We start from the raw sequence: 14,514 nt of genomic DNA, 5'->3' as shown, positions 1-14,514 counted from the left end.
GATATGGGAGAGGGAGCATGGGCAAGGACTCCTGGGGATCTGAAAATGCCCACAGTGCTCCCCACCTGGGACCACAGCAGCACTGGGGGAAGGCAAGACATGGAGGAGTACAGAACATTGATTGTAGATAAAAGAGGCAGCTCCACGTAATCAAAATGCCCATAAGGCCTTCAGTGAGCAGCAAAAGAAGGAAGAAACCCCAGCAGAGTGGTTAGAAAGGCTGGGGAAAAATCTGAGGCAATATTCAGGGGTTGACCCTGACATGGTGGCCAGGCAGATGTCACTAAAGATAAACTTTGACCAATCACACAAAACAAAAGCACACTGACAGTGGTTCTATCCAATCACTGTGAGCACAGGTACCTTTGGTTAAAGCAATGCTTGCTTATTTCTAATACCATACCTGCTTGTAAACCTTCAAACACAATGCACAGAGCTCCATTATTAAGCTTAGAACTTCCTAATATCTCTCTAAATACACTTTTCTGCAGCTTAGGGAGTTATTCTAGCCAAGTGTTAGTACACAGACCATTGTTCTGTTTGTCCTTACTGTCTGCATCTTACACAGCTGGTCTGCTGCCCAGTCTTATGGCTCCTGCTTAGCTCTAACCACAGCTCTGCTGTTTCTGAGGCCTGCCTTGTGCAGCTTTCCCAAACCCCTCTGTTTTTAAGGATTCCCACCTGGGGACAGGATCATGAGGACAACTCCAGATTTCAGGAGTTTGTGCTCTGAGCTGAGCCCTCCTCATACATCCCAGCCTAACGGGGAATTTTCCTTTAGGGACTACTTCAGGCTTTAAAATCTGCAGCAGTTCTTGACAAAAATGCTTTTAGTAGGTGATAATTAGCAGTAGCAGAGTAATTAACTTGGAAGTGTTTTTCCCTGCATGTACTTGGCTGACAAGATTGGTTCCAGAGTGTGTCAACCCTTCTCACCTTGGAGTAAAGGCTGAGGAACCTCCTCATGCCTTTAAAAAAGCTGATCTGAGGTGGTTTCTGTGCTTTATCCTGGGAATTGTTCCCATCACACACCACAAGAATCACTCCCTGTGCTTGCAGACACCTCCCATCCATGCTTTGATGGTGTTGGGCAGCTGGAGACCAAGGTTCCTTTCAGAATCAAACCCATCCAGAGATGGCTCTGGTTTTTTAGGGTTTTTTTTTCCCTTAGGTTTGTGTTCCTTTTGAAGTGGAACAATTGTTTTAATTACTGCTCAGTCTCAGGGCAGTAATTATGTCCTGAACTTTGCTGCTCTCATCAGTGTGAGGGGCAGGTTCCAACCTGGCTCCATCAGAGCCGGCTCGGGGAGGGGCTGTTACCTCACAGAGGAACAGTTTGCAATAAAAAGTTATTCTAAATATTTCTCTTTAACCAAGCCTTGAGATTGGAACCATCTTGGTTCCAGGTAAACAAAGCATTTGCTTCTCTCACCTCAGTTTATTTAACTAATTGAATTCCATGAGTGGTTTGCTCAATGCCAAGATTCACAAAGTTGTTTTCCCTCAATCAATGAATAAAGCTCTGATCCTGCTGCTCCTGGAGCCCGTGTGCACTCACCAAAAATGATCAGTTCATTGCAGTTAACAATTTCACTGTTTATTAAACAAGATTTTAATGCAAAATTGATTTTTCTCCCCGCTAGTTGACAGTGCATTTTAAGAGTTTGTATTTGCCTGTCGAGACAGCTCTTAAAAACCGTGGGGGTTAGGAGTGAAATTGAATTCTGATTTCCAGCTCCATCAAGCTGGGGGCAAACAGGGGCTGATTTCTCACCTGCTGGAAGGTGAGCACAGGGATTTCAGGGAGGTGCACCAGGCTGGGCTCGCTCCTGAGCCACCACAGGGAAAATCCCCTGAGGCTGGGGCTCAGCTCTGATGGCTGGGAGCAAACAGGAGAGGGAGTTCAGATCTGCCCCATCCTGGGAACGTGGGGAGGGAGCTCTGGGGAGCTCAGACCTTCTCCTGGAGGGCCAGAGCAAAGGTCTCAGTGTGTCCCCAAAGGTGTCAGTGTGTCCCCAAAGCTCTGAGTGTGTCCCCAAGCTCTGAGTGTGTCCCCAAAGTGCTCACTGTGGCCCCAAAATGCTCAGTGTGTTCAAAGGTCTCAGTATGTCCCCAAAGATCTTAGTGTGTCCCCAAAGCGTGGTCCCTTCCTTTAGGGAGATTGTTGACCTTTCTGCTCAGGGATTTTTGGAGCTGTTTTTCCATGTGCTCTGTCACAATAAATCCTCCAAGGCACTGAAGGCAAAGACAAGATCCCAGAGAATTTGTTTGGCCGTTTTATCATTACCAGCGTGGTTTTAATGACTGTGGTTTTAATGACTGTATTTGATCTCTTTACCAAGCAGCAGCCCAGTGCAGTGTAGCTGTGGCTCTTCACTGTAGGGGCTGGTGGCATTTCCCATTTCCCCATTTTCCCATTTCCCATTTTTCCTGTCCCTGCAGTGGCAAACTCCACCACGGGCAGCGGCTCGCGCCGGGACTCGCTGACGGGCAGCAGCGACCTGTACAAGAGGACCTCGAGCAGCCTGACCCCCATCGGGCACAGCTTCTACAACGGCCTGGGCTTCTCCTCCTCCCCCGGGCCCGTGGGCATGCCCCTGCCCAGCCAAGGCCCCGGCCACTCGCAGACTCCTCCTCCTTCCTTGTCCTCACACGGATCCTCCTCCAGCCTCAACCTGGGTAAGAGCCCTGCTCCTCTCCTGGGGCATCCCTGATCCCCGAGGCAGGAGCTGTGGGGGGGTCTCTCAATCATTTAGGTGGGAAACAATCTTGAACTCAGGTCCAACCCTCCTGGAGTGTGTGTCCTGCAGGGTTCAGCTGGAAACAGGTTTCCATCTTTCCTTCTCATTTCCTGTCCTGGTTTGAACAGCCAGGTGTCTGCTGAGGAAGGCAGAAATGCAAACCCCCTCCCTCTGAATTATTGTCATTTTGACATTAAGGGGCTCTCAGGCAAAGATATGGGAATAGGAATAACAGTTCTGTACTAGGGAAATTAAAAGTACAAATGCAACAGTACAAACAAAGCCCTGCCAGAGTCAGAGCAGGCCCTGGCACGCTGTGGCTCAGGCTGGTGGCAGCAGTGCCATTCCATGGTGGCTCAGCCCTCCTGCAGTGCCAGCTGTGCTTCTGCTGGAGCAGGGATCCTGCACAAGGCTGGAGTTTTCCTCTGCAGCTCCAGGGCTGCTGGAGATGGGCCTGCTCTTGCTCTGGCAGTGCAGGGCAGCAGAAAGCTGCTCCTCTGGGAATGCAGGGGGCAAAGGCTGCTGTGCTGCTGCCAGGCTCAGATTGGATCCAGGGAGGAATGCTTGGCTCCTGCCCTGGGCACAGCATCTCCCCATGGGATGATGGAATTGGATCAGCCCTGCAGGGACACTCAGTGGCCATGAGCAGCAGAGATCTCCTGCAGGGAGGATTGGCTGTGGCAGAGAGAAAGAAAACTGCCCCGTGAGCAGCAGAGAACTGCCCCAGCTCTGACAGAGGGGGGATTGAACACACAGCCCATTTCCAACCTGAGACATTTCCTCAGCTCAGAATTAGGGACAATATTCCCAAGTGTTTATAAAGCAGGATTTTCTTGCACCAGTCTTGGTAACAGCAGCAATGGTTTGTGGAATAAACTAGGTAAGGAGAGATGATCTTCAATTTAAATGGTTTTAAAGGGGATGTTTTAAAATACCAGTAGATTGGGAATAATGAGCTTGGAATACAATTCCTCCTTTTAACCAATGTTCCCTGGAGCAGTGCTCAGCTTTGAGCTGAGGATTTGGTGAGTTTACCTTGGAAAGTTTCCCATCAGTGTGGCCTTATCAAAAGCACAAGAGGAATCATTTTGGGAAGATCCATGACTTTGTGCAGCTGAATCTTCTCAAAGAGCTTCTGCCTGGCCTGCAATAAAATAAATCTTAAAAATAAATAAAGCAAATATTAACTAATAAAGCAATGCCCATCTGAACCTCCTGCAGTGTTCATTCCCTCATAAACAAACCAAAGAGATTATTTGTTGCACCTGCAGCAGGTAATTTAATATTTCCTCCAAAAATTCACTTGGTTTTGGTTGTGTCATGAATCTGCTGGGTTTAACGAAACTTCTGCTTCTCAGAGCAGTTTTCCCCCCTCAGCAGACTGTGTATTTATTATGTTTGTTCCATGCATGTGTGATAAATCCAGTGCTGGCTCTAGGTTAGCTGGAGTAGTCGTAAATATGATTCTTGGAGATCAAGTTTAGATTTACCATCGTGCCTTGTTCAGAGCTTTAATGGAACTGGAGGGATTTTGACTTTATTTATGGAGCTGTGGAGGCCTTGGCTGACAGTTAAATGGCCACAATAAATTAGTCCTGAGGAGGAAGCAGATTCCAAACCTAGGAAAAACCTGGTTGCCCTTGCAGGAAAAAAACCCCAAATCCTGGAAATTCTTTGGAATCAAAGAATCTTAAGAATTCCTCTGGATCAGAGGAAGGTGGATCTGTCTGGGAACAAACTCTGGAAAGAAATTGGAATTAGCACCCCCAGGAATGGGTTGTGCTGGAGAGGATCAGTGTGGGACTTCCCACCTTCCCAAAATATTCCTGTCCTTGTGGCCTTGTCCCCTCCATGGCTGGTTCCATGCTGGGTGATGGCTGTAGGTCACATGTCACCTGGGATTGCTCTGATTTTGAGGGATTTCACTTTGAAATCCATGAAAAGTCATTTTATCTCTCCAGGTTTCTCTTTCATTGGTAGTGGAGGGCACTGGGAAGGAGAGGTCTGATTTCCTTTGATATAAAATCAGTTCTAATGGAGAGGAGAAGGCTCCAGGGAGAGCTCAGAGCCCTTGCAGGGCCTGAAGGGGCTCCAGGAGAGCTGCAGAGGGACTGGGGACAAGGCCTGCAGGGCCAGCACACAGGGAATGGCTCCCAGTGCCAGGGGGCAGGGCTGGATGGGATCTTGGCAATGAGGAATTGTTCCCTGGCAGGGTGGGCAGGGGCTGGGCTGGAATTGCCAGAGCAGCTGGGGCTGCCCCTGCATCCCTGGCAGTGCCCAAGGCCAGGCTGGACACTGGGGCTGGGAGCACCTGGGACAGGGGGAGGTGTCCCTGCCATGGCAGGGGTGGCACTGGGTGGGATTGAAGGTCTCTTCTACCCCAAACCATTCCCTGATTTCTCTGTAGTCCCACAAGCAGGGATCCTGGGTTCCAGGGATGCAGGGGCAGCCCCAGCTGCTCTGGCAATTCCAGCCCAGCCCCTGCCCACCCTGCCAGGGAACAATTCCTCATTGCCAAGATCCCATCCAGCCCTGCCCTCTGGCACTGGGAGCCATTCCCTGTGTGCTGGCCCTGCAGGCCTTGTCCCCAGTCCCTCTGCAGCTCTCCTGGAGCCCCTTCAGGCCCTGCAAGGGCTCTGAGCTCTCCCTGGAGCCTTCTCCTCTCCAGGGGAGCACCCCCAGCTCTCCCAGCCTGGCTCCAGAGGAAGAAGGAGCTGTTTCTTTATAATTTTTGGTAAAATCCCATTGAAGCCTGGGATCTGACCAAGTCCTGGCACAGAGGAGCTGGAGGCACCCTAGGATCTCAGGCTTTTGGTGGGGTTCAGAATTGTGATTTAGGAAGCTGGTTCCCCATGGGATCTCTGTGTTCCCAGGATGATGTGGAGCATCCTGGGGAAACCTGCAGTCAGCATTTCCCTCAGGAGAGACAGCCAGGGGTGACAGCAGAGTCACTCTGAATCGCCACGTGATTGGAGCTTTCTCAGAACACCTCTGACAGATTTTCTGTACTGACCGTGCTCTTAACTGAGAGATAACAGTCTGAGTGCCAAACCCTCCCCTTTCCCGTCAGGAACCATTTTCCACTTCAGTCCCAAGTTTTAACTTTGCTCCAGGTGTTGGAACAAAAAGTGGGAATTGTGAGAATTCCAGGGGAGTGGGAAGCATCAGTGCCCCATCGCTCAGCTCGTCCCTCCCAGGTGTCCTCACCTGGAAAGTGCTTTACTCATCCTGTGGCAGTCCTGCTCCTTCCAGGAGACAGGAATATCAGCACTGTCACCTGGGAGTTGTTGCTCAGTGTGGGAGTCGGGGTGCAGGAGGTGCTGGGCACTCCAGAGCAAGGCAGCACAAGGAGCTCTCAGCTCTCCTTTTCCTTGGGAAAAAATAAAAGGAGGAAAAAGGGTCTTCCCCTTCCTTGGGAAAGGAGAGTTCTGGCACTAGCTCCAGAGAAAATTGCTCGGCTCAGAGATGTAGAATCACAAAATATCCTGAGCTGGAAGTGAGCCACAGAGGTCATAATTAATAATTAATTAGGCTGTCACCAGATACAGAGTTCTCCTCGAGTTTCCTGCATGGGCGCTTCCTCCAGGTGTCGATGGCTGAGGAGTGCAGCTCCCTCAGCTCTGTTTTATGGAATACTTTAATTCCAGCCCGGCTGCCAGGAGCTGCCTCTCTGCAGCCAGCCCTGCCAAGGTTTCCTTGGAGTTCTCCCCTCCGTGGCACAGATTCCTGCAGCTCCTTTCCCGGGCATTCCCCCCTGCCTCTGCTGGCCCTGCAGGTCCCTGTGTGATCAGGACGTGTTCCCTGGCAGGACTTTGTTCCACCCAGGAAAATCCATGCAGGCTCCTCCTGCACCAGCAGAGGGATCCCAAGCCCTGCAGGAAGGGCAGAAACCAAATCCTCTGCCACCGTGCTGAGCCACATCCCGAAAAATTGCAGGCAGGGAAAGAGCACTGGAAGGTCTCAGTTTGTTCCTATCAAAGCTTCTCTTTGTGGGATGAAGCATCACCAGTCCCCGTATTCTTGTTTTGGGGTCACGCAGCATCTCTGTTAATGTGGCTGCAGATATTTCAGCCACTTGTGAAAGCACCGGGGTTTAAAATCTTTCCTGGTTTTAATTTATTGGTATTGACCTGTGTTTAATAGTGATTTGTGCCTTTATATCCACATTTTTTATACTTTTATGTCTATCCCCTCCCCCCAGCAGACTTCCTTTAACTCAGTCCTTGCCAGGGCAGCAGGAGAGGTGGGAACAACCTGAGGATGGAGGCAAAGGCAGTGGAAACAGCAAAAAAGCTAAAATTTGGGTGTGTTGGGATTGCCACTGGTCTGGTTCAGACATTTTGGAGACAGGGGGAGGAACAGGAGTTGTTTCACTCTTGTCAGGAAGCCACAGTCAGAGATGTGATGTCATTGAATAGAGTCAGAATCACAGAATATCCTGGTTTAGAAGGGATCATCAGAGTCCTTTGCTGGAGTCTGTAGCTGTTCCTGCCCTAATCCAGCAGTGCCACAGATGCTTGGACACATCCCCCTCTAAATTCCTTGGTGGGCGGCTCACTTAGCTTTGTCAGGAATCACAAAATGGGATCATGGAGGTTGGAAAAGCCCTTTGGGCTCATTGGGTGCCACCTGTGACTAATCAACCAGCCCAGCTGAGTGCCATGCCCAGGAATTCCTTAGACACCCCTAGGTATGAGGAATCCAAACCTTCCTGGGCAGTTCCAAGGCCTGAACATCATGAAACGGGATCATCAAGGTTGGAGAAGCCCTCCAAGGTCTTCAGGTCCAACCTGTGACCAGTCTCCACTGGGGCACTGAGTGCCACGTGTTTATTCCTTTGACATCTCCAGGGATGGGGACTCCAAACCTCCCTGGGCAGTTCCAGTGCCTGAACACCCTTCCAGTGGGGAAATCCTGCCTAGAAATCCCACCTAGAAATTCTGCTTAGAAATCCCACCTCAAAATCCTACATAGCTGAATATCAGACCCCCCCCATGTTGGAACAGAACTCAGGATCCAGTGTCAGATCCCTGTGTCCCCATGAGGCCCATCCATGTCCTGTTCCTTTATCCCCATCCATGCCGTGTCCCCATGAGGCCCATCCATGCCTCGTTCCCTTGTCCCATGAGGCCCAGCCGTGCCTTGTTCCCTTGTCCCCATGCAGCACATCCATACTCTGTTCCCTTATCCCCATCCATGCCCTTTCCCATGTCCCACAAGGCCCATCTATGCCTTGTTCCCTTATCCCATCTGTGCCCTGTTCCCTTACCCCATCCATGCCCTTATCCTATCCATGCCCTGTTCTTATCCCCATCCATGCCCTTATCCCCATCCATGCCCTGTTCTCTTATCCCATCCATCCCCTTATCCCATCCATGCCCCATTCCCTTATCCCATCCATTCCCTTATCCCATCCATTCCCTTATCCCATCCATTCCCTTATCCCATCTAAGCCCTGTTCCCTTATCCCATCCATGCCCCGTTCCTTTATCCCATCCATCCCCCGTTCCTTTATCCCATCCATTTTCTCATCCCATCCGTGCCCCGTTCCTTTATCCCATCCCTGCCCTGTTCCCTTATCCCATCCACGCCTTCATCCCATCCCTGCCCTGTTCCCTCATCCCATCCATGCCTTCATCCCATCCCTGCCCTGTTCCCTCATCCCATCCATTCCCTCATCCCATCCATTCCCTCATCCCATCTGTGCCCCGTTCCTTTATCCCATCCCTGCCCTGTTCCCTCATCCCATCCATTCCCTCATCCCATCCATTCCCTCATCCCATCTGTGCCCCGTTCCTTTATCCCATCCCTGCCCTGTTCCCTCATCCCATCCATTCCCTCATCCCAACGCTGCCCTGTTCCCTGGCAGGGGGGCTGACGAACGGCAGCGGCCGCTACATCTCGGCGGCGCCGGGCGCGGAGGCCAAGTACCGCAGCGCCAGCAGCGCCTCCAGCCTGTTCAGCCCCAGCAGCACGCTGTTCCCGTCGTCGCGGCTGCGCTACGGCATGTCCGACGTGATGCCCTCGGGCCGCAGCCGCCTGCTCGAGGACTTCCGCAACAACCGCTACCCCAACCTGCAGCTGCGCGAGATCGCGGGCCACATCATGGAGTTCTCCCAGGATCAGCACGGATCCAGGTGGGCTGGGCAGCCTGGGCGCGGCTGCTCCTCGGGGAGCATCCGTTGTGTTTTGTGGCTGTGTTATGCAGTTTTGTTTTGTTGGTTCCATTTTGCAGTTGTGTTTTGTTGGTTCCATTTTGCAGTTGTGTTTTGTTGGTTCCATTTTGCAGTTGTGTTTCATGGTTCCATTTTGCAGTTGTGTTTTGCAGTTGTGTTTTGTTGGTTCCATTTTGCAGTTGTGTTTTGTTGGTTCCATTTTGCAGTTGTGTTTTGTGGCTGTGTTTTGTGGTTCCATTTTGCAGTTGTGTTTCGTTGGTTCCATTCTGCAGTTGTGTTTTGTGGTTCCATTTTGCAGTTGTGTTTCATTGGTTCCATTTTGCAGTTGTGTTTCGTTGGTTCCATTTTGCAGTTGTGTTTCGTTGGTTCCATTTTGCAGTTGTGTTTTGTGGTTCCATTTTGCAGTTGTGTTTCATTGGTTCCATTTTGCAGTTGTGTTTCGTTGGTTCCATTTTGCAGTTGTGTTTCGTTGGTTCCATTTTGCAGTTGTGTTTCATGGTTCCATTTTGCAGTTGTGTTTCATTGGTTCCATTCTGCAGTTGTGTTTCGTTGGTTCCATTTTGCAGTTGAGTTTCACAGTTGAGTTTTGTGGTTGTGTTTCATCTCACTTCCCCAAGCTGAGGCATACCAGGGAATAAGCAGGAAAAGCCAAGCCAGTGTCACTCTCAGAATCCCCAAGGATTGTCCAGTCCAATTCCTGGCCCTGCCCAGACACCCCAATGATCCCACCCTGGGCATCCCTGAGAGTGTTGTCCAGGGTTGGGGATGGGTGCTGGTAGCAGGAATTCCTCCTCAAATTTATCCTGGAGAGGAGACTCAGGGCTGCCCTCATCACTCTCACAGCTCCTGAAAGGTGCCTGTGCTCAGCTGGGCTGGGCTCTGTCTGCAGGCACTGACAGAACCAGAGCACACAGCCTCCAGCTGCCCCAAGGGAAATACAGACTGGATATCAGGAAAAGGTTTTTCACAGAAAGAGTGATAAAGTTCTGGAATGTTCTGCCCGGGGAGGTGGTGCAGTCACCATCCCTGGGTGTGTTTAACAAAGCCTGGATGTGGCACTGGGTGCCAGGGCTGAGTTGAGGTGTTGGGGCTGGGTTGGACTCGATGAGCTTGAAGGTCTCTTCCAACCCAGTGATTCTGGGAATTCTGGGAATTCTGTGAAAAGGAGCTTCCCTGCTTTGTGGTTTGCTCACTCATCCTGCTGGCACAGCTAAATCCATTTTAAAAGCCAGCTGGACACGAGGCCGTCCTCCATTACTCCACTGAGATCTGCTTTGCTTGGCATGAAGATTCCACCACGTGGCCATGGACCTCATGGCTGTGACCACCCCGAGCTTTCAGATGGCTGGATAAAATATCTGTGTTTGCAAGAGCCTTGCAAGTTGTGGATGACTAAAATGTCTTAAATTTGAATATTTAACTTGTGATAGGAAGCTTAGGTTAATGAAAGTGCTTAATCTTCACGCCATAATAGGATTTTTCATGGTCGTTTCTGGAACACACGGGTGAGGCTTTGGGAAGGGGTTGAATGAACAGATGTGCCCGTGGCATCACTCCAAGGCCTGCTTTTCAGATTTATTCAGCTGAAACTGGAGCGTGCCACCCCAGCAGAGCGTCAGCTGGTGTTCAACGAGATCCTGCAGGCCGCCTATCAGCTCATGGTGGATGTGTTTGGCAATTACGTCATTCAGAAGTTCTTTGAGGTGAGTCTGCCCTCCTCTGCAGCTCTTCCTGGGGCTCGTGCTGTGCTGAGGTGTTGGATGAGCCTGGAAAACCCTGCCCTGAGGCTAAACCCCTTCAGCACTGGCACCATCTCCTCCCCACAAGCTGTTGGATCTTCACTGCTGGGGTGACTGAGGGGTAGGACTCGCATTCCTCTGAAAAGAAACACTTCAAAAAGCAAAACATGTTGTGATAAACAGCAGCGTTCAGGAGATGTAGATTTCAGTGAAAAGGGGGTGGGGGTTGGAATGAGCTGAGCCTTAAGGTCCCTTCCAGCCCAAACCCCCCTGGCGTTCTGTGAGGTGCAGATCCAGCACAACTTGTCCAGGATGCTGCGTTGAGCTGTCACTGCTCCTGGACTTGGGAACAAGGGAGAAACTTCTCCAGTAACAGCAGCTGCTGGGAGGGTGTTGTGTCCTTCCACCACTGTCTCTCGACACTGGTCTGGTCCTTCACCAGCTGTTCTGGTGCTTCTGCCCAGTAATTGAGAGTCAGAATCACAGAACCTCCTGAACTTTAAGGGACCCGCAAGGATCAAATCCAGCTCCTGGCCCTGCCCACACGCCCCAGCATTCCCACCCTGTGCATGCCTGAGCATGCCTGAGTTGTCCCAGTACTTCTGGCAGCCTGGCAGCCCTGGGGCTGTCACCTGTCCAGGGCTGGTTGGTCACCCTGGTGGCCCCAGCCCCTTTGGGGTGTGCAGGCAGACACAGAACGCGTCTGGCTGTGCCAGTTCACCCCTTTCCCGTGGCATTGATCTTTGATCCTTCTCTGCGGGCAGCTCCTGCCTCCGGGGTGGGAGGGCAGTGCCAGTGGCCAGGACAGGGGTTTGTCCTTGCAGTGACAGTTTCTCCTGTCCCAGTTTGGCAGCCTGGAGCAGAAGCTGGCGCTGGCAGAGCGCATCCGTGGCCACGTGCTGTCCCTGGCGCTGCAGATGTACGGCTGCAGGGTGATCCAGAAGGCCCTGGAGTTCATCCCCCCAGACCAGCAGGTAATTGTAAGTTTCAATTTTAACTTTCTTCTTGATGTTTGATGTTACTGAGCTGTCCCCTCCTGTCCCTCTTGTGCCCGGTGTTCCCTTGGTTTGGTTCCTGGCATGTTTGTGGTGTTCCTTGTGCGTGACGAGTCCGTGCCACCGTCCTTGGTTGTCATTGTCACCTCCTTGTTCCCCTTCCCTGGCCATGGGGCTGCTTCTCTGTTAATTCCCTGGAAGCAGATGATGTGTGTAGGGAAAACTGAAAATGAGGGTGAATTAAAAGAGATTTTTAAATCCCTTGAAGGAAGAGTTTTCATTTAATATTCACTGAGTTATTGCTATGTGGGTCAGCATCCTGCGCTCCTGCAGGGAGATGGATGAGGAGCTCCTCGTCCTGGCTTTGGAGAGATGTGGCTGATAGCCCCACTCAGAGCTCATTAATAAAGCACTTCCTCAAGGGCTTTAGGAACAATGAATTGAGATGAAAAATACACTGGGCAGAAAGGGTTGGGAATGGTTGTAACAGGAATCTCAATGTAGGTTATGAAATTAGAAATATGAAAGAGGCTTTAGGAGTGGTCCTTTAGGCTGAGCCTGAGCCAAGTGTGTCAGCAGGGCCGTGCCCAGGCTCCAGCACTGCTGCTCCAAGGATTTACTGTCTCCTCCAGAGGGGCATTTTTCAGTACTCAGTGCTCCCCAAGTTCCTGGGTTTGGTTCAGTTACAAAATGAATTCACCCGGGTCTTGTCAAAGCATTAAAGTTCCCCAGAGTGTCATTGCTGTTTGTGAGTGAAGCTTCCACCCTGCACGTGGGGTACATCAGTCATGCCTAAACTTCATCAGTTCCTTAATTATCACCTGTGTAAAATCCCAGCAAGTTCTGAGCCCAGAGCTGACCCTGTTTTAGTGACAGGTGACCCTGATAACCCAAAGAGTTTGTGAACTTTGTGCATTTTAGATTTGCTTCTCTTTAAGGGGAGCAGAGAGGAAAATGGGGGATGCGCAGGAAAGCAGTGGCCAGGTTAGGATTTCTTTAATTTGGATTCTTGGCAGAGGATGCTCATCAGGAAGGAGGGTTTCATCTTCCTAGACTCCCACGATGGTTTGGGTTGGAATGGAGCTCCAAGCTCCTGTTCCAGGGCTCCTCCCAGCAGGCCAGGCTGCTGACAGGGTGTCAGAGCAGGATTTTCCTGCTGGTTTCTGTGTCCAGCCAAGCCTCATCTCCTGGCCATGGGAGCACCCCTCTCTCGTGTGCACTCCTGCCCAGGCCAGCAGTGCCAGCTGTGCTCTCTGAGCTGGGGATGCTGGTGGTGCTTTCTGTTTGTGCTGTGTCCTCTGTAGAACGAGATGGTTCGGGAGCTGGACGGGCACGTGCTCAAGTGCGTCAAGGACCAGAACGGGAACCACGTGGTGCAGAAGTGCATCGAGTGTGTGCAGCCCCAGTCCCTGCAGTTCATCATCGATGCCTTCAAGGGACAGGTGAGGCCCTGCCCAGCTCCTGCTGCCAGCTTGGAACAGCCTCAGAGTGGCTGGGACTTCAGCTCCTGGGAATTCTCAGTTTCAGCAGCTGTTGCTTGCAGGGTTGATTCAGCAGTGAGAGTCCAGGAACTCCTTGGTCACATCTGTGTTATCATTCCTGGGCAGAGCTGCCAGAGTAAAACGTCCTTGCACGAGTCTGTTCTCCTGGAATAGTGAATATTTTTGAGTGATGAGGGAAAACAAGACTCTCCCTAATCCATCTTCCAGTGAAGGTGGTGAGCAGAGTTTTGTGCTGCTGAGGTACCTTAGTCATGTCTAAACTTCATTAATTCCTTAATTATCACCTCCCTTGTGTGGAATCCCAGCAAGTTCTGAGCCCTGAGCTGATCCCCTTTTAATGACAGGTGACCCTGATAACCCAAAGGATTGGTGAACTTTGTGCATTTCAGATCCGTTTCTCTTTGAAGGGAGCAGAGAGGAAAATGGGGGGTGCACAGGAGAGCAGAGTTTCATTGTGATCCCTGTCTGTGCAGGTGGCTTAGAGGAATGCTGAATGCTGATCCCCAGGGGCCTCAGAGCAGGGAAGAAGCAGGAGTTTCATCTAGAAATGGGCAGTTGTCCTTGACTCTCTTAGTTCTTTGCTTTTTTATTGGTGTCCTCTCCTGAATTGATGTCCAGTTGTGTCTGGCTTTACTCTGCCTGCCTCAGGTCCCAGTACAAAAGTGCTGCTTTTTGGGTGTTCCCAGCCTCAATTTAATTGGCTTTGCAGGGGCACTTTGAAGTTTTGAGGACTTGCCCCAGAGATGTGAGGACAGCCAGGGGCTAATACAGCACAAACCAGGAGCTGGGCGTCTGGAGGAAGTGGGGATTTGGTTGGTTGGGTCAAAACAAGCAGGATTCTGCCTGGAAACTTGCTCTTGACTAGAGTTTAGGCTTGGATTTTCCCCCGGGAGTTTGGGAAGGCAGAAACATCTCTGGGAGCTCAGCTGATGGCACTGACATTTCCTTGACCAGTTGTTCCAGTTTTATCTGAACCTTCACACAGTAGATCAAACTCAGCACCTCCAGATGATTTCCCAGCAGTTAATTGCACTCCAAGCCCTGTTTCCCTGCAGGGTTTACTCACCAGTTATTAAAAATGTGTGACTGTTGATTTAAACTTCAGTGCTTGGATTTGCTGCTGTTGTTAAATCAAAGCAACCAAACGGGACTTTGTGCTTCAGACAGAAAACGGAGCAGCAATAACAGAACGTGTCATGTTCTCACCCACAGATCTGCTAATCCATTAGAAATGAGAAAGATTCTTTGTTGTCGCTTCTCCTAAGCACTGTTAAGGCTTTTAAACAAATCCAAACAGCTGAGGAAAATCCTTTGCTGGGCATTTTTAACTTTTCTGGCTCATAGCATTTCTTAAATAGTTT

At 50.8% G+C, this 14,514-nt stretch overlaps 1 protein-coding gene across 6 annotated transcripts in view; it reads left to right on the top strand.

Annotated features, from left to right (window-relative positions):
- The window catches only part of PUM1 (pumilio RNA binding family member 1), an 84,399-nt gene that overhangs the window by 59,975 nt on the left and 9,910 nt on the right, over window positions 1-14,514 (top strand). For 3 of the 6 annotated variants that reach the window (XM_038160640.1, XM_038160637.1, XM_038160639.1), the window contains exons 14-18: window positions 2,443-2,679; window positions 8,611-8,878; window positions 10,491-10,620; window positions 11,502-11,630; window positions 12,956-13,093. In XM_038160640.1, the coding sequence (XP_038016568.1) occupies window positions 2,443-2,679; window positions 8,611-8,878; window positions 10,491-10,620; window positions 11,502-11,630; window positions 12,956-13,093 (902 nt within the window). Of the gene's footprint in view, window positions 1-2,442; window positions 2,680-8,610; window positions 8,879-10,490; window positions 10,621-11,501; window positions 11,637-12,955; window positions 13,094-14,514 lie in introns of all 6 variants that reach the window. The other 3 variants (XM_038160634.1, XM_038160636.1, XM_038160635.1) reach the window with 1 other exon arrangement.

Source organism: Motacilla alba, chromosome 23 (genome assembly GCF_015832195.1).
Source record: "Motacilla alba alba isolate MOTALB_02 chromosome 23, Motacilla_alba_V1.0_pri, whole genome shotgun sequence".
In the NCBI taxonomy this organism is placed as follows: Eukaryota; Metazoa; Chordata; class Aves; order Passeriformes; family Motacillidae; genus Motacilla; species Motacilla alba.
This window is presented reverse-complemented; position numbering and strand designations above follow the sequence as displayed.